The sequence below is a fragment of the Epargyreus clarus genome, unplaced genomic scaffold (assembly GCF_041222505.1).
Source record: "Epargyreus clarus isolate Ecla_fem2 unplaced genomic scaffold, WU_Ecla_fem_2.2 ptg000004l, whole genome shotgun sequence".
NCBI classification, from domain to species: Eukaryota; Metazoa; Arthropoda; class Insecta; order Lepidoptera; family Hesperiidae; genus Epargyreus; species Epargyreus clarus.
In genome coordinates, this window is record NW_027332212.1 from 7,495,628 (window position 1) to 7,516,916 (window position 21,289).

The following is a 21,289-nucleotide window of genomic DNA, read 5'->3' on the forward strand; positions in this document are numbered from 1 at the left end:
GTAAATTAGTTATTTATTCGTAAATTTTCTCTAAAAATGTTTTTATTTGTCAAGGATTCAAAAAAAGAACTTACTAAAATAAGCCGTTTGTGTCTTCATTCAATTACAAGGCGGCGAAGTATCTTTACTAATCTATGTATTTGGTAATAATTTTTAAAGACATTTGTATTTCACATTAAAATAGTTACTTTTTTACTAGCCATGTAGTGAGTTATTTATAGTTTGCATTCGAATCATTATCAAAAACTATAAGTATATTCCTAAAAGAAATGATCGCAGTGCATTTGTAGATACACTCAATATAAATGTTAAGTATTATCTCAAAAATATCTCATGAATTACAATCAAAATGAAGCGTTGATCCCGACCGTGCTAAATATTTATCGAGTTACTAGAAATCTTATTTGTACAGATCTTTATGTACGATATACGGGCACTTAAGAAAGGATATTAGTTTACAATTCTAAGTATCTGAAATCTGTATGAACCTGAAATTGGATAACTGAAGTAACCTCCAGATGACTAAACTAAACTAGAACGATATCAAAGACGCAAATATAAGAATGTCTTACATAAATGGCAACCACTTTAATACATATCGAACCCAAATACAAAATTTAAATCGTGATACTAGTCCACGTGGAATATGGCGAAATAATTTATACACTTACTTTATTAAATCTAATCAAGTAGGGACGTTACTACTATATTTTTACAATTTGAAACGATTTACGCTTTAAAAATAAAGCTCTGCATCCCTTTTAAAATTTCTGCGAAGACATTTTGTAAGATATAACGCAAGTATATCCGAATTTAATGAGGATTCAACAATTTATGTAGCTTACACCACAACAAGCCGTTTATTCAATTGAGGGCTAATAAATACTAAGCCTAATCCAAAATAGTAACCAAAATAACAATAATTAATAGCCTCCGAATAGACGATACGATATTCCTTAAACTAAATATAATTTTTAATTTTGAGGAATATCCTCAAAGTTAAAAATAATAGAGCGAAGTATTTATATTATGTTCGAAATTGTGTATATGTACGAGTATTTAATTTATTCTTAAATGCCTGTAAAGATTTTATAATTATTTCGTTTTAATTATACTTACTCGTACCGTTCAACAATTTCTACTTTTAAATTATACCAGTAAGTATGATATTAGTTTTTACAATATGTGACACTGTTATTTAAAGTGAGCTCATCTCACCGAGTCTCATCTGCATGGTAATAAAAAAATATATACGTGTCGAATAGATAACCTCTCTTCTTTGGGAAGTCGGTTAAAAAAAAAAACGTAAAGGGCGACGCTCTGTCGTCCAGGTAAAAGTCATTATAAACGGTGACTGACACTTTTATGTCTATCACACTCACGTTTCCAAAAATATCAAATTCAACTTTGTCCTAATATACGATGATTAATTGTATCATCTGTCCTTACTAAATCGCAAAATATGAATATATACTAATATTATAAAGAGGAAATCTTTGTTTGTTTGGTTGTAATGAATAGGCTCAAAAACTAGTGGACCGATTTTAAAAATTCTTTCACCATTCACAAGCCTCATTATCCACGAGTAACATAGGCTATATTATATATGAAATATTTTGATAAATAGATTTTGAGGCGGTACAAAGTTTGCCGGGTCAGCTAGTTAGAAAATAAATCTTTAACACATAAATTCGGAAATATTATTCATAGTGGTCCTAGATTAATATGGAGGTATGAATTTTCAATTCGTACCGCACTAACTGTTTATCTATTCAACGAAGTGAAATAGAATAGTAAAGTGACACAGATTGGTTTATGTAAATTTTGTTTTAGTTTTTAATTGATTTAATACGTTGTGAAATCGAATAACTGTTGTCAAAATAAACATCCCTATTTCAAATGAAGCAACTATATTTAATACATAGATATATTATCCTACTGAAATATATCTATGATTTAATACATTTTATTAATATGTAAATATCATTCATATAGATTGCAAAAACAATGGTCACGTAATGTTATTTGGGCGTGTACTACTTTATTCCTTATAAAATACATAATGTATTTCCTCCTGAGGTATTCCCGAAGCGCTATTATATGGAGCGCTTTAAGAAAAGTGCAAAAGAGCCTTTAAAACCGGCGATACATTTGTTACTCCCCTGGTGTTACAAATGTCTTAGGCGACGGTGAGTTTCCACCAAAAAGTCCGTCAGACCACTTGATATATCATCATCATCTAAGGCGCTACAGCCACGCGTGGGCCTTGGCCTGGTCCAGAATATTTCTCCAGCCTGGTCTATTCTTGGCTCTGTCTTTCCACTTCGTCACGCCCAGAGTCTTCAGGTCCTGTTCAACTCCATCTAGCCACCTGAGTTTTGGCCTTCCACGATTTCTTTGCCCATCTGGTTTACCATTTAGTAGACGTTTGGGGACCACTTGATATAGCGCTGCTATTATAATTATTAAAGTTTAATATATCCCAAGACATTTCGTTCATATTATATGAGATTTAATTTCATATCAAAACGGTGTGGTCTGAAGTAGTTCCAGCTCCACATGTACCATTAGGTTAAGTTTAACATTGTAAAATCCATTTTTTTTAAAAGATGTGTGTTATGGAGTTTCTTTCGCCGCTTCTTCTCCATAACGAAACACCTTGTGAAGTGGTGGTAGTTTGACATTCAAAAAGTGCTCTGTAAAGAACCTATTTTGAATAAAAAAATTCGATTTGATTTTGATTATCTACTGTATATTGCAATCCTCGAAGTAGCTTTCTGACAAAGACAACCACACTTATATCTAAAGTCAAAGTACGTTTCATAGAACAGATTTTCTCGGATGTTTAACCATTTTGGATAAACATGGGGCGTCGTACACATAATTGTACCTAACATTATTTACCAAGAGGTCCATTACCTTAAGCCGGTGATCGTGAGGACGCTTGCCTCTGAAAGGTAAATTTGTTAATTATAAAACATTTATAAGGCTGATTTCTATGTCTCAGATATCCGTCGGCTTATTTTGCTCGCAAAAATAATATTTAGTTACCCCGATTAAATCTCATATTACTTGTACATTTTTTCTTAATTCCCTCTCTAATTAATAAAGTCAAGCAGTTATAGGACTTAAGTGAAATTTATGTCTACGTCTTAATTTTTACATTTAGGTAAGGATTCCGAAAGACAATTATTTCTGCTTTTATTTTGAGCGTTCAATGTTGAGAAACTGAAAAACAGTAGGTATAACTCAGTTTAATTATTAAATTAGTATTAAAACGCAAGATGTTTGATTATTGCATATTTAGTATTCAAAAGGCTGTTCTTTTAAATATTTTGTGATAATGTCTGCCTCTCTTGCTATTATGATCTCGTTTTACAAAGAAGTTAAGAAGACTATCTACCCTGTAGACAAAGAGCGGTTGTTAGAATCGTTGTTTCGATCGTTAGTATTCGTAGACTGGCTTGTGACTATCCTATTCTACGGTACTTGTTGCTCTTGATAGTGTGGATATAGTGTTGACGCTATTTATACAAAAAGAAAAATATATAGTCGACTTACAGGGCATCCGACGTTGAATTATATAAAGTGACATGTAAAATCGGAATTGTTCTTTAATTTTTTTATTTTTATATTTTCGTAGCGTTGTAAACAAGGTTTCTTATAAACACGATTCGTTGCGACGTTTTTTTAAAGCCATTGGATTCTCAATTTCAAATATACATACACGTTTATAGTTATAAAAACATAACGGCATGACCAGATTTGAATCCTGATAAAGGGCCAGTTAGCACTCTTAGCCCACCATCGCTTAATGATGATAATGTAGATAATAATAATATCGCATATTTATCACTTTTATCAGTATTTTGTTTGCTGAAGCATACTCATTGCTAGTCATTCATATCCCAAATTGTTTTTAAAGCCTGTCATGTCACTATAGGCGATAATTGCGATACGGTCACTGATGCATTATCGAGTTCGCCGAAGATCAGGTTATATACTATCAACGATAAAACTGACCGATGTAAAACATCACATCCGCCCATGTGATAAAAAAATATTAAAAGAAAAAACACTTCTGAATGTAAATAAAATAATAAGACGTAATATATTAGATATTGACACTAAATAAAAATATAAACACTCCTATATTATCGATCTTAAATACTGAATTTATTTCAATACCTTTTTTAAGTAGTGCTAGTGGATACTAAAACATCTAGTAAGGTATATTCATTAAAAAATCTAAATGTTTTTATAAGATAAATAATCGCCAATGTGCTCATCAATGTACGAGTACGAGGTGTTAAATAATTGGGTACAAAATAAAAACTACACTTAATATTTACCGTATAAAGATAATTGAAGCAACTTTCTATACATTTCTAATAACTGCTCTTTTTATGCCAATTTGTTATTCCTACAGTATGTGACCGTAAAATATGGTTTTAGAAAAAATCATTTTGGTGTTATAATTCGAGTTTTTATATTAATCGAAATCCCGTACACTAAAAATCTATTATTATCATACAAAAGTTAATAGACTACTGTACGGATTAAGATTTTGAAAGCTAATTATACAAACTAACTGACAAACTTATACGCATTACCTTTATACTTTTACTAGCGTAAATAATAGTAATAAGTGTATATAGTAAATGTAGCTTAATCACTTATTTTGCAAAAATATATAACTTTCATTTAATAAAAAAGAACTTCATGTGCTTTATGTAGAGCACGTGAGGCTCATCGTTATTTATTCTTCCTCGTTAACCAACTTTAGGAAGCTCAGATAATCCTAAAGCTGCCTGTAAAGCAAACGTGACGCGGCAAGGAAAATGAAGCAGGTATCACACGTGCCGGTTTCAATATAGCAAATACGTATAATACACAATGTTTAATGTCATCCTTTGTATTTTTTGTAATATGAAGTAGCGAACGAGCATTCAATCCACCTGATGATAAGTAGCGAATGCTGTCCATGTATATTTGTAATCAAGAACTAATAAGATTGTATGGTTAGCCACAAATGCGTACTCCTCGGATAAGTACTTAAGCCTTTTTACCGCACCCTTCAAGGACTGAATACAGCTGAATCAGCTGATAAACAGAAATAGGTGTGGTGGTTATACCACTAGAGTCGAATTGCAAAGGATTCTACCACTTTAAAAGACAGAAAATTTAAAATATATTTTGCAGTAAACACACAGAGATGTAAAATATATTTTAAAAGTATACTGTTCAGGTTAAGTAAATTTATATATTTTCATGTGATACAAAAACAGATATATTATGTGTCAGATTACTTGTAATCAAATGAAAACCCTTGCTAAAACTATTTTGACTACGCGTGTCTTAACAAAGCGTGCATAACTATTAATTGAAGATTGAGATGAGATGAGATTTAAGCGACAAATATTCCGAATATATTACCTACTGAACAACGTGACAATATTATTTAATACGATTGGCAATTCGTGTATAATTTCCCCATCTGTCAGTTCCGGTTAGTACTGTGTAAAATGTACATACAAGTGAATAAGCTCGACAGGTGGTACAAATTAATTAGCGATTGTATACGTATCGTAGACACGTCGTAGCGGCGCTACGGCGTAACTCCGTAGCGAGGACATGGGCGGCTATAAAACGGCGGTGTTGCCTCCGTAGCTCTCATTTGCTTTCGAACTCACCAGCGGAACGCGGAAGCTGCAGCCTCTGTACCACTCGACGTCACAGCACTTTGAAGACTCTATTAGAAGACTACAAGCCTAAGGTATGAATTATTTACTACTCTTTTTTAATTTCTTCTTTATATTTTTGTACTTGTTTTCTGTGTCAGCGGTATTAAACGTTTAAAATTTGAAGGTATGACGCGTTATTAAGGATGCATTTAATAATAAAAAAATTCAGTTCTATAAACTATCAATTAAAATAAAATCTACTTAAATTTTCTTTGAGAAATCGTTTCGAAAATCCTCTAATAGGCTTCTATGAGTGATTTAAACTTAAAAAGCACTTTTGTCATATTTTTCTTAAAAACATATTAGTTTATACGCTTCCTACACTCACAGCGTTTTATGCGTAATGCGTTATGATAGTAAATTAAATATACGTACCGTTAGCGAGTTTTGTCGTAATATTTTAGATGTTTTACGAATTCGATGTTGACCAAAATGAAGGATTTTGGCTAGCGTAGCCAGTACGAATTATTTAATTTTGACACGCTTTTGTATTTAAAATTTAATTTAATGGATTTTAGTGGGAATATACTATAAGTTATAAACATTGTTTAATTGAGCTTCCCATAAGGTATTCCCGGAGCGCTATTACATGGGGCTCTTCAAAAAAGGTGCAGAAAAGAGCTCTCAGCCAAAGCCGGCGATGCACTGGCGACTCCTCTGTTACAAATGTTCATAGGCGGTGTTGACTACTTTCCATCAGATAGCACGTCTGCTTAATCGTTAGGTTAAACAATAAAAAAAAAAATAATGGATGATATTTTTCTTAGTTACGCAGTTTTAATATAGGATTTAATTTTAATTTCGTGAAAAACATATTTATCGAGCTCAGACTTAAATTAAGCTCGATTACAATCACATGTACAAAACCTCATGTTTTTATCGTTATTTTTTTTTCTACATTCATCATCATCAACCCATTACTGTCCCACTGCTGGGCACGGGACTCCTCTCCGAATGAGAAGGATTAGGCCATAGTCCACCGCGCTGGCCAAGTGCGTATTGGTAGACTTCACATACCTTTAAGATTTTTTTTTATAAATCTCTCAGGTATGCAGGTTTCCTTACGATGTTTTCCTTCACAGTTTAAGCAAGTGATAATTAATTTCTAATACGCACATAAATCTGAAAATCAGAGGTGCGTGCCTGGGATTTGAACTTCGGACCCCTCGAGAGGACGTGTAGTAGAGGCCGTGTTCCTTAACCACTAGGCTATCACTGCTTAAATGAAAAGAAACTTAAAATTATTTCTCGAAGTTACACAAATTTAAATAATATAATAACATATTGTATATAGTTAATTTCCCTCACAAACAAAATTTTATAATATTGAATGTAGTTGTTTTATCCAAACGACATAATTATTTCTTTGTACCTGCTCATCTCGATCATAAACCCATTAGGTACAGCCCTTGTGAGCACGGATTTCCTCTAAAAATGTTCAATGTTCATATTCCTTTGAGAGACAAATGTTTAAGAAAATTACGTAAATGTCTCAAGCATACTGGTTTGCTTACAATGGTATGTTATATTAATAAATAAAAGAAAGTCATTTTGTTAGTCTGTTATTTTAGTCTGTTTATTTTAATTCTTTCAATATATTCGAATTAAATACACAGGTCTGTACAAGTCAGAGTTAAAATTTTGGATTTACTGTCTATTATATGCTTTTAACAAATACAAGATAAGTTAAATTTAAACTGAATCTAAACATAAATACGAGTATTATAATTCAGTTTGTGTCCGGGTATTATTGTCTCGTCATTTAGTAAATAATAATATTATATACATAGGAAAATGTGTGCGTTGGTAAGTTGGTATAGTTACTAAATGTTTCGTAACGTAAAAAAATAAAAATAATTCATATACTTAATTAAAACCAAAAAAAAATTCTTCTTAAGTATATATATTTATCTCGAAATAAAAATATTATAAGTCTTTTTAATATAAAATCTTTTGTAAGTGAGATAAACTTTGTAAATATAATATAATCTTCCGATACCAAGCTAAGCTGTTGAATACGCCTCGGATAACTGATATTGCGATAAAATTATGCAGTTTCTAGGACAGGAAACTTTACTCAATATAAGTTTAAATTACTCTTCAGTACAGGAACTTTATCCAAGATATTAAAACTAGTGTCAATAGTTTTATCGTCTACGCAGATTGAATAACAACTTTTAGAATTTAAAAGATTTAAGTTTATGAATAAAAGACAAAGTATATTTAAATTAAGTAAGGCATGTAACATAACTTAATAGGATACGATTTTATGTAAATCTAAATCTGAATCCATCTCAAATTCAATTGAATTACAAATTCATGGTTAAGTTTATAATAATTTCTAAGATTCTATAAGCATGAATATAGGTTTTCAATAAAACTTAAAATTGTTTATTTTATAAAGTAAACGGCGTAGACTTTTTTCGTCATTCTTCACCTTTTACTACTACTGTTAGTTTAATACATCGTCTCTTTCCATTTAAAATATATTAACCAAATTGAATTATTAATTATAAAATAAAATCCAACTACATTATAATAAATAACTGAAGAATTAAAAACAAGTGCTACTACAATTAAGTATATTAAAGATAGATAAACATAGTTTTGGTATTATTTTCACAGTACGCAGCAGTTTAAAATATTTAATTTATATTTTAAAATATTAAATTGTTGTACGTAGCACCCGTTTTACCATTGCAGTAAATTTTAAACAGAAGTTTTGAGTAATAATATGTTTAAGAATGCAACATACATACATATGCTCACACATACGCTGGAAAAATGTTATCCTCCCGTCGCGTCGATAAATAGTCACATTAAAAACCCAATAGATCTTGATTGGCTTAATTCAAGAACTTACTGTGTATTAATCAAGTAATCAATATTCACCGCGAGTGAATAAAATAGCTTAACCCCATGCAAATTAATTCATAAGTCTGTTAAGTTCATAGCCGGTGTCCGGGTGCCACTTACACTATGCTGGGTAACTTAATAATTTCCGCTTTGCACCGTCCAAGGAAGTAAAGTTTGACATCTTACTAATAGAGCCATTGCGCGGTTAAGCGGCTGCATCAAAGTTTTGTACAATTTCAAAATTGTATTTTTAAATTGTAGTCTCAATCGAGTGGGTACAATAGTTGAACTGTTTAATAAGTGGCATCACCGTTTCATGTGATTTTAAGAATAATATATTTTGAAATAGGAGTAGCCACCGAGCATGTACAATAGTTTGCTTGATTGAACTATCTTTGAAGTCTACAATGCCTCGTAAAGGTATCTTGTCACTTGTATCTCTCCCTTGTCACGTCGAACACAAATTTGCTTAAACTGCTGTTATTATACAGAAATATGAATGTATGGTGGTAGTGCGGCCGCTGCCGACCCACAAAGGATTTTATCACCTCAAAGATGTACCAAATGAAAATTATATTTTAATGTGTCATAGACACTCTCTGGCAATTGCCTTTGTCAGTTTTTCGCAAAATAACGCCGAGAAATATTTTAAACAATGTACACAACGAAGACACAAAGTGTTTTGAATTGTTCGTATGATCAAAAGATAACACAATTAGAGCTGCCAATTATTTCTTGTTTCTTTTGAAACGCACAAATACGTTACTGAAATATGAAACAACAATATTTTGAAATTTAATTATTCGACCATTATTTGCACAATCACAGAATCATGTTCATTAGCACGACGATTTCATAAGTGAACTCATTATATATTCATTTCAATTTATATTATTGATATAAGTAAGTAAATTACGCTATCAATACTTCAAACTCTACCACTAGAATTTCTCATGACAAATACGTATACCAAAGACATGCCTAAAACAAACGAGAAAAAATCAAAACATCTAAATGTGCACAGTTCAGACTGAATTCAGAAACTTCTTTATTCGACATTCCATTTTTCTTCTATTTTTTCTTCTTGTATTTTTCTGAAATTACCTTCTTGAGCAAGTATAATTAACATAAAAGACACTCAATTTGTTATTGCTAGTACTTTTTTCGTCTTACGTATCCCATGAAAAATGGAAAAAAAATAGTTGAAAAATAAATAATACTTTACAATTTCAATACAAGTATAATTAATATATAATTATACATGTACTTAGATAATATTATCGCTTAATTAATGTAATATTATTTGTAATTGCAATTTATACACACTTTAATTATACTTCAAAACAATCAGTTCAAAAACAAAAGCAGTCCGAAAGTTTCATAAGAGCAACAAGACCTTTGAAATAATCTACGTCACAGAACGTTAACAAACAATAGTGTAAGCGTTCTGAACAATGTGTAATGTACTCAAAACGCTTAAAATTCTTGAAAACCTGTACCCCATATTGACCTTTTTTGTTTGCATAATGGTCAGAAACAAAAGTAGCACTCGAATACACGATAACTTCAATAGATTTGACACACATACCTTACCTTACCTTACCATACCGTACCTTGTTTTCACATATCTTGTCCTTCACAAAAATGTATTATCAAATGTATGTATGCGTAATAAAATATCAAAACACATGTCGTGGGATACCAAATAGACTATCCCATAAATCCATAATAACTTAAAAAACCCGTTTAACATATATGTTTCTTAAAACATAAGTAGAGGTTTCTTCTTGCCATAAGGGAGATGATCTAATATAAAATCTCATTAAGTTATCAATGTTTCAGTATACGCAAGTGCATCGAAGTGATAGACATTTAAGTGGAGGCAAGAGGGGAGGCGTATTACTTTATGCAACCTATCCGTTCAGCTCCGACGCCTTTGCATATTAATGAGTCTACGCTTTCAATTCCTTATTACAATCTATCGGTACACCCACTTGTTGATATATACTGGTGACTGGTAGCTGAATTAAACTTCAGTTTTTAATTAAATGATGATATACGAGTACTATACTATTTAAATATACGTTTGCTTACACATGTAGCATGGTATTTAGCAAATTACTCGTATACCTGCTTATTTTTAGTTTTTAGAATAAAGGAGACCTGAATGCTTTCAGAAGTGACTGAACAATTAAAGTTAATGACAATTTAATAAACCATACATTTTATAATTCATCCACAACAGCAAACCTACAGTTAACCTACTTCGCATTTTAAACGTTAGTTACAATTTTACTTAGCATAATGTTTTTCTTAAAATAACCCATCTTGAAACAAAAAAATGTCAAAATGTTGTTCAACGTAAAGACATGAAATGAAAATGAACATAAAGAGCGCCCCGACACTTTCTCATGTTTTAGCCGAATTAAAAGTCAAGGGTCAAAATTACTATCTTTTCTTATTTTTTCTAATACTTTTGTAGCACATTTGTTACCTTCACAATCACAATGACCTTCCCTATGACGACGGCTGCTTATTGATAAATAGCATCTCATGTATCCAATTATTTGTCAAGGCGACTCCAAATCCGCGCAGGGCAGCCTTCTTTACCCCGTTTTGTGATACAAATTCCCAAAGGGATATTATCAAGACATATGAAGACGCCAAATACGTCCCTTTTACCAACCCGCGAATTATTATAGAGAATATAACAGCTTCAGTAAATTTGATCACGAAAATGCCCCTTCACTTTCACATTTTCCTTTTGTTTATTTTTTATTTTATTTAGTTTTTATTTTTAATTAAAGTAATAATAATAAATCTATTTGTTGCCTCGAAACAATAACATAATGTATTAACAAACAGTTACTTAAGACTTAGAATGAAGTCCTTCTTGATTCATACAATAATATTATCATGATTTACTTAACTAAGAATAAACTCAAAAAAAATATTAATACCTCACTATTATACTAAAGGCATTTGGCTCCTAAATCAAAACTAACTTAAACAATTTTTGTTGTTTCTCTGTTCACTTAACGCAACCTACTAGTATTTATAAATAGAATTACTATTCTATTTGGATTTTGGACTCTCCTATGTTATTTTTAAACTGTATGTCTATTTTCGGTCATTTAAAAAGAAAATAACAAATCCTATTTGCCACGTCACGTTCTTACATATAAAGAAAAAAATAATCGTTTTGAATGACAAGGGTTACAATATAATAGTTCATCGGACATGATAAATTGAACGGTACAATAATGTGGTAACGATGTCTGTTCACAGCTTTATTGCCTTTGTTAAATCTGCTTTTTCCATTGCACGGGCAGACATTAATAAATTTGTTTCCTTTACTGCGGCTACTCTTGTGACAACAGGATTAAAATCTTTCTATTTTAGGAAACTATGAGGAAGATACACGTGAATTCTTTGCGCAGCTAAGTAATTTATTACTTGGATTGTAAATTACTCAGATTTATGTGTAAGTATAAATTTTGATTAGCGGTCGGCGCGGCTACAAAAGCAAATAAAACAGAATTTGCTTTTATTCTCCACATCTATGCCAGCTTATGGCACCGTTTAATTTTCTATTCTCAAGATTAATAATATACTCAAGTTATTGTACGCGAGATTTGTTTTTGGATTTGATTACTTTTACATAATGAACTTAAAGCGTAAGGAATAAATTAAATATTCAAGGAAACTCATTTCTAACATTCTCGTAACTTAGACATCATTAGGCATCAATTATAACATAACTACATGGCATTATATTGTGTCTCTTGTACAAATGACAATACCTGTTGCTGACAGGAGGGGAGGCTATATATAAACTATACAGTGAATGGCATTATTTACCACACGAATCATTGCATTGATCGGCTAGTGAAAAAAAATATAATTATATCAAGCAATTAATATTCTGTACTAAAAGATAGATGTATAAGATAATAATTAAAATGAACATAAAATATGTACAATAATAAGTAGTTGTAGTAGAAAGTTTAACATCACGGATGAACTACGGGAAAACGGCTTTTTATAGCTTGTAATAAATACTAGTCAGAAAATTAAACTTCAGCGCTACGCCCGTAGAAGATGTAGCAGTGCCTACGAGATATGCGTCTGTGATTCATAAATTGCTACGTCGTTTATTTGTTTTACCTACACTCGACAATGTATTGAATAGTCCTTACGTAAATTTTATGAGAATTATTACATTGAGAAAAGTGTGAGATAGGATACCTCTATTTCATGAGCTACGAAATGTGTGTAATACTAAAGATAATGTTTCCATATTGTTTTATAGCTGCATAGTGAAGCAAATATACATTGCCACAAAGATTTACATTTACAGCCTGTAAGATCAGGTGTACTGTGTATTTTACCTGTACATTTGCATACGTACCTATGCTGAGTTTTACGGGTCTGTAATCTGTATTCTTATACGACTTAAAGGATATTTCCATTCGTTTCGAATAACTGTTCAATAACATGACATTTTCTTTCGAGACTTTATATTTTTTGAAATTTACCAAGCCGCACTGATGTAACTTAGTTTAATAATGGCTTAAATCTTTCTGTACCCTTAGTATGATTTTTTACGTTTTTACAAAAATGACTGTTTTTGTATTTGTTTACGTATTTGCCCATACATTTCAATCAGCGCCCCTAACAAACTGTATCAGAACTGATTACTGAACTAAGAGTATGGATTTGAAAGATGATTTAGACTTGACGATGGCTAAATAAAAAATATGTTAATATTCGAGCTCAATGTATTTGGTGTAATGTTCAGAACCATACCAAATCAAATTCAAGGCATAAAATACCGGAGACAGAAATACCTACAGGAAAAACACAAAATGATATAAGCAAGAGCTATAGTGTTTATATCTGGGATGCAGTAATATCTTAGTATGAATTTCGATTTTTTGAATCTATATCCCAATACTAGGTGTGTACCTGGTATGGGAATTAACTTACGCAACTTCGTTTTAAGAAATTATAAGCTTACTACAATTGTTTCTTGTTTTCATAGTCAAGATAAACATCAATGATTTCCTGTACAATGTCGACGTAACTACCCACATTTCGTACCGCTAAATATACCTTAATGTTTTGACAGGATTGCAGACTCAGACCTAATGATTGTGAATATATTCTAAGATTGCCTCATAATTTGTTTTAGTCACAGCAATGAAGATGACCGCAACCTCCTACAACAACGGTATCCTGATCGCGATGGGCACCTTTGCCCTCCTCCTAATGACCGTCATGGCAGCTCCGATGGTAATTACTTTTTTATTACATAGATATAGTTAACAACTATTAACATTTTGGCTTGAAAGTATTAACCTCATAAGACATTAGTGGCCATTGCAACCTATGGAGACCTGGCGCAAGTTCAAATAAGACTGAACGTATATATGAAATACATATGATACATCTGATACTTAATATCTGTACAACAGCACAGTACCCTTACCATGAGTTTTTACGTTTTGACAAATATGAATGTTTTGGTATTTGTTTACGTATTTACCCATACAATTTCCAATCAGCGCCACTAGGGGATTGTGTTAGAACTAGGAAATCGTAGATACGTCGCTACTTCTAAGACAATATTTGGAATAGCCCATATTTATTTATCTATTTTCCTACGATCTTCAAAATCCCTACACAATTACATACGCTTACCTTTCTAAAATAGAAAAATATATATTATTTTATAACAAACATAATATAAATAATATTACCGTTTTCTTATGTTTTTACCATTAATGTGTCATTGTATTTTCACTACGCTAGAACATAATATTTTGTATTAACTTACTTACGATTTTAATTGGTCCTTGGTATAAGATTAATAGGTGCCATTATGTGAAGGTATCATATTCAACGCACTTGCAGGTTGCACATTAAACTAACTGAATAATGGAGTACCTTATGTAGTAAATATCACGCGGTACTCACTTTTCATTATAATAATTTCCAATAGGTTATACAGAGTAGAACAATTCATAAAGTAGGCCACAAGTGCGTTGCTATTCCTGAAAAGTGATAAAACGAATACTCTAAAGAATTCGAGTGCCTAGGTGTTTTAGGTAATTACACATTACTTACATTAGTACTCATGCTATTCAAGTATGAAATAAAAGTATTTATAACCGATTCAAGTATTACCATACCTGTACCCTTACCATGAGTTTTTACGTATTAAATACGTAAACAAATACCAAAACAGTCATATTTGTCGAAACGTAAAAACTCCTGGTAAGGGTACTGATATATGTCATTCAGGATTGAGCGACTTATAATTTAGTTACCTTACAATGAAAGTTTTTTATTACACCTCCTCTATCTATTAGTCATGAAATAACTGAAACTAGGACTTGAGAAATACAGTGTCCACGTAATAGACAAACTTTATAAGATCATTCCGAGTAAGTTTGATCCTAAGGCTAGTAAAGAAATAAATTTAAAACAACCGTCTGAAATTCAGACCCCTTTTACGTACTGACGATGCGTAAATATTAGTATGGATAAGGACCGCGCGACAGTTAACTCAATTGTCCGAACTTTTTTGACTTTTGACTTGGCTTCTTAGTATTTTAATATATCCTTTAAAGCATTCAAGGTTCCTTCAAGGTTTCATCTTTTACGGTACAAGGTGTTTGTAAAGCAAACTGGGTTACGTGTTTGGCTCGGCCAAATCCCCCTGCCCCCACTGATTAGCATATTCCGTTTCTATACGCATTTTTTACTAGACGCGCGCTCTATAGATTGTCTAGTCCAAGTATGTATTTTTTATACATTTTAAGATACTAGATATATTCATTAGCAGAATAAGATTTTAATGATATAAAATATTCGACCATAAAGTTGTAATGAATATGCTGTAATCGTAGAATATGTATTCTAAGTACCTTAACACAACGAGTATAATTTTCATATATAAAATCATCTTTTTGAAAAACACCACAATCTGTTTTTCTCAAAATAGGTAGTATGCATGACCACGAAATTAATCGTAAGTGAGCTACAAGTGTGATACACGATAAATCCTATTGATAGCTTGTATATGTTACATCTTAACTTCTACAATGAAAGTTGTATAATGTTGAAGCAGACGGAAGAGGAGCAGTCAGAGAACGGGCTGGTGGCGCGGCCGGACGACGGCGACCTCTCCGTACCCTGGGACTCCATCGACACCGCCACCCTGCGCAAACTGATCCTGCAACTCGACGCTGATGACAGGTAAAAACTAATAATTAATTGTTTAAAAAAACACGCTTTTATTGCTAATTGAATTAAAAACTAAAAAATATTTTTTAATGGCAAAGGCGCTTGATATTTTAAATGTTACAATCATTCTATTGACAATTATCTATTAGAGAACCGCAGTAAAATGCACGTCACGCTTTTTAATTTAAATTGAAACTCTTTACTCTTAAACTTTGTCATTAAACTATTAATTATTTTTCATTGTTTAGTCTGTGACAAACACATAAATTGGTAAATTAATTAATCTAATAAGGATAATGTGCAAAGTTACAAATTAATGAGAGTTGTGGAAGTTGGTGAATATTATGCTCAAAGAATCCGTCACATACATACATATATAGATACAACCCAAGACAAACTGACAAAAACCACTAAGTAGTACACAAAATGTTTAAAAATATTATTGTTCACGATACCGTAAAATGAAACTCATTTTCATATTTCTAAACACCGCGTACAAATGAGCACGTGGGCAGAACTATGGGCAGTGATTTGTTAAATGATTTGTTGTTTTTAGAATAAAAATTCTAAAAGATAAAGTATTTGGAGTTTACATTAATCTGAGATGAATGAACCAAGGTGTTATTTCTTGAAAAGGTACATTAAATCACGCCGTAACTCCCACCTACGTGATATTACTTTAATGGTTATGTTTGACAAGGCTAAATGAAAATTTATTAACTTTAATATAAATTTATATGTTCTAAATAATTGCTAGGCAATATTCGTATTTTTATAGACATGATAAATGGCATAATAATAATAAATGGCAAGCTTGAGGCTTTTGTTACTTTAGTTTTACGGTTATATTTGTATGATATACATAATTATTTTAAATGTAATACGTTTCTCCCCGAAAAAGTATAAAAATACATCATTTTAGGTTCAAACAATTTTATAATATCCCTCGAAATAAAATCAAATTCTATTATCTTTGTGCCATCGTTAGTTAATTATAATAATATTCAAAATAACATTCTTCATGTATGATCTCTTATATGAATATAAAAGTACATGGCTTAGCTCAGACCTGCATGTAGTATTTTCGCTCCATTTATCCGCCTAGCTAGCCTATCCAGTGACGCGTAGGACACTGTGGTAAGTCTGTAAACGCGAACAGTTAATTAAGCTGCTTAACTTGCTCTGTGAGTGGCTGTAGCCGGGGATTTAACAGAATGAGCAAGGTTTTACCACGGCCCGCTTTCCGGATAAGCTGTGAGAGGAAACTGCTGAAACATACTCATTATACACTGTGATAAACGCTGGTATCTTGTTGAGACTTATTTACCAAACTTTTATTAAACAGTACATTTGTTAAACACGTCTTTTATAATAAAGGTTGTTTAAAAATCAGTATACATTTAATAAAATATATCCTAATTTTGAATCTCGAAAGCACCAGAAAAATATATTAATATTTATATGCCTGGGTTTCTTGTTCTGCGGAGGTTTGTTATGACCACGTCTTACTTATACTAAATAACCGTTGCTTTGTCGTCTGTTTAATTGTTTCTTATCTTTGTACTTTTACAAAAGAAAATACACAAAAGACATAGCCAACTGTGCCTAAACAAGCGTTTATTATAGTAAAATTATGTTGGTTCAGTATCGTAGCGAAAGTAATAAACAAAACGGAGAGTTGTTTTTTAAAAAAGCAATTTAAGTATTCAGTAAACTTCCGCTGAAACCATTAATTAAGCAGTTAACTTCGAAGACTGATAACAATAAGGGATATTGTTGAAAGGTTTCAGAAGTGTGTTAATTGTGGTTGTGTTCTGAAAGCTAATTAAGAACACTTAAGACTATATTGTTTTGAGTACACATACAGTGTTATTAAAATTTACTGTGAACATTAATATAATCCTATTCATCTTTCCTATTCATCATTCAAGCCAAAATTTATTCATTTTTCAAATCTTTTGTTTATACTATAATACTATATGTTAAGACTATATTGACTTTGCATTAGATCTATTAATCCGATGTTAAACCAGATATTATTATAAGTCTTTTTGATTACTTCAGTGACAGATACAAAGTAATTAAAACTAAGTAATGGTTAAAATAGTAGACTCCTAGTCTACTTTGCATTTCTTAATGAAGAGCGAGTAGTATATCCCCAGGCTATTGTCAGTGTCACCGCGGCCTTTCGCTAAAGGCCAGGATTATCTAGTCTAGCCATACCTGTAGGATTAATTAACAACTGAGTTAACGTTTATTTATTACTTTCAGCTTTGAAATTCTTAAATTATACATAAAAATGTACAGATAAATGGAAATTAAATATGACTTTTTATATATTATAGGAGTAGCAGCGAACATGATGATGGTAAGTGGCTACTGCTGCCCATGGACATCTGTAAACAACCCCAGATAGGATTAGATATTTCTATCTGAGGTTGGCCACAAATGCGCGGCTACCCCTGAGTACTAAGCTGGAACGCCTCGGAAAAGTCTGTCTCCCTTACCACACCCTTCAAAACGGAACACAGCAGCGCCCAACACCGCTGTTGAAATAGGTGGCGCCGCCGGAGTCGAACCATAAAGGGTTCTACCACCTTCAAAAAATATGGAATATGACTACCAAACAATATGGAATTGAAGGCGCACCTTGAGTCTAATAAATAAATCTTGAAAAAATATTCAACATGTTACATATACCTAATAAGATCTGATCTGAGAAGGCTGACGTATTAGCTATATAGTTTTTTTCGAAAGAAGTAGCAAATGACAATGCAGTCCTCCTGATTGTATGGAGCCACTGCCGACTAAGGACATATTCTGTAATCAACCCCAGCTAGGACAAGTGTCCAGTGAAGTTGATCACCGTTGTGATGATACTGTTAAACCTAAGTCAGAATGCCTCGTATAAGTCTCTCGCTAACCTTTAACCCAGAACACAGCAGCATTAAAGTTATTAGAGGAAATAAAATTAACTACCTATTACGTTAAACAAAGCACCTCGCCACTTGAAAAGTGCTATTCAATCTGTATTTCAATAAACCTTATTACTGCAAACGACTTGTTTGCGTAAGGCTGCACTCAATTAATTTCAAGCTCATATAGCCATTTTATTATAACTAGTAGGTAATTAAAGTAAACATAAAATGCATGAATAACTTACCTAGGGCTGAACATTTCATTCTGCTGTAATAATTTAATTGCAAATTCCTGACTCGACTTTCACTTTAAATGTGGTAACGTGGAATTTACTAATGCCGTACCTTCATTAAAAGTAAACATGACTCTATTTGTTGTTCTCTAGACTGTTTTTGTATTCTCTACAATTAAATGTTCTTGACAATTTTGTTAGAATTTGTGTCAGAATAAAACACATTGTCTTTTGTAATTTGAAAAGTAATTTAAGTTAATAGGCAATCTTCTGTGTAGCTTACTTTGTCATTATTATATTAACATTAAGAAGCTATAACGCATACCTATATTTAGACCTTACGAAGGAAAAAATTCAGACGATTATTTTTTGAACATTTATAGCTAACTAATTTAAGAATGGAATTGTTTATATATGTTAGGTAACTAAAACCAGATGCTGGTATCGATACCGTTAAAGTTATTTTCAATCCGTTCTCGTCATAATTGTGTAAAAGTCCCCCTTAATTAGATTCGACGGTTCAGCGGTTTCTAGTTCTAATATTAGCGGATACACAATCAATATTATAAATAAAAACTATATTTAGTGTATTACATAAATAAAATTAAAATATTACAACTATTTTATAATCACGACCCCTTCAACAGGTATGTAGGTGAGTTGTCATGTAAATAGAGAGCATAGGCCTCTTTCAAAATAACATCCATACCATTTCCTAAAATCGTATGTTCATTGTATAGGGCGTCGTTTTAAAGCCATTTGTTTCATGATCATTTAATTTCAGGCTGGGAATGAGCGGTCGCGTGAGCCGCTCGTGGCCGCAAGCGGAGCCCCGCGGCTGGGGGCTGCGCACGCTGGACGGCCGCCTCGCGAGGCCGTGGCGCGCGGACAAGCGGCAGGTCCGCTTCCGACAGTGCTACTTCAACCCCATCTCCTGCTTCCGCAAGTGAACGGATCCTGACAACTACCGCTTCGCCCCGCTCTTGTTAACTCACACCATAATGTTTCACTGAGTGTAAATCCATATTACAACGTATTACATGGTTAAAGATATGTAAATCTACTATATTGTTATGGCTACATTAATTTAATGTCTTATCATAAATAATATTTGCAAAGTATTAGCGTTTTGTTGTTACTGGTACATTCCACTTAATAACTGAAATATTGTAGCATTTTAAGCAATTACGCGCTTTTAATTCGAAGTATTTTAATGTATCAATATCACTTTTAATCAGTAGTACAATGATAACATTAGTTAAAGTAAAATAATATTAATTATACCAAAAATAATATTTGCAGTTATTCAATCCTTTAAAATGAATTGATTGATTTGAATTGATTTTGATTTGATTTGGAAATAAATTAATTCTTTAGATACAACATAATTACCCACCGTTATGAACAAAGGAAACTTTTGATTTTGTTACACCCAAAGTTGTTATTTTTATCAATATCGTCCTTGAAAATATGATTCCAAGTCCTATAGGTAACCATCATTATTCATTATCATATTGTGCATACATAGATATAGTTATATATTACATAAATAAATGTTACTGTAGAGATTGTCACTTATTTATAAATTGAATGAAGAATATACCCAGTCACAAAATAAAGTGAAGATTGTGTAAAATTGTTTGTTTGTTTTTATCCTTTTCAAAAATTTAATATAAAACAATTTAGATATGAATTTTGATATAAATATTTTAAAGCACTGCTTCTCACTGCTATAACCCTGTTATACGACAAGAGACAATAACGCACTTAACTTTTCTAGGATCGTATCGACAATATGGAGACGCTCTTTGTAGTTGTTTTAAACACATTAGTTAACAAACTGTTTAGGGCTAAGAATTTCGAGAGCTAAGAGAGAGATTTGGGTTAAGGTAACAAACAAGTACACATCGTTTGATTTTAAGCAGATACTGCATTTTATGAACGCATGCCACCAAATACCAATTCAAGTATTAATACCTTACAAATGTATGTTGCCAACATCTACAGTTGTAGAGTTGATATTGGAGTTTCCAATTATTTAAAGAAGACAAAGATGTGCTCCACTACCGTTTTAATTGCACACTAACCGTTTAAACTCAATCTTCCAATAGAACACCTTTAAAATATTTTTTTCAATATATATTAAGTACTTTTTTTATAATATACGAATAGCAGAGCATGCAGTCCACCTTATGCTAAGTGGCTACTGCCGCCCATGGACATCTGTAATCAACCCCAGATAGAATTAGATTTTATACCTGAGGTCGGCCACAGATGCGCCGCTACC

General features: G+C 32.0%; 1 protein-coding gene across 3 annotated transcripts; it reads left to right on the top strand.

Moving 5' to 3' along the window:
- The first annotated feature begins 4,747 nt into the window (after window positions 1-4,747).
- On the top strand, window positions 4,748-20,621 carry AST-C (allatostatin C). Of its 3 annotated transcripts, none has more exons than XM_073092717.1 (5): window positions 4,748-4,850; window positions 5,593-5,776; window positions 13,795-13,895; window positions 15,733-15,863; window positions 19,787-20,621. In XM_073092717.1, the coding sequence occupies exons 3-5, from the start codon at window positions 13,803-13,805 to the stop codon at window positions 19,950-19,952; spliced, it is 390 nt and encodes a 129-aa protein (XP_072948818.1). In that variant the 5' UTR covers window positions 4,748-4,850; window positions 5,593-5,776; window positions 13,795-13,802; the 3' UTR covers window positions 19,953-20,621. The 3 variants fall into 3 exon arrangements, with proteins under 3 accessions (XP_072948818.1, XP_072948820.1, XP_072948819.1); XM_073092719.1 differs by having other exon boundaries at window positions 15,736-15,863; XM_073092718.1 differs by having other exon boundaries at window positions 4,763-4,850; window positions 5,697-5,776.
- The last annotated feature ends 668 nt before the right edge of the window (window positions 20,622-21,289 follow it).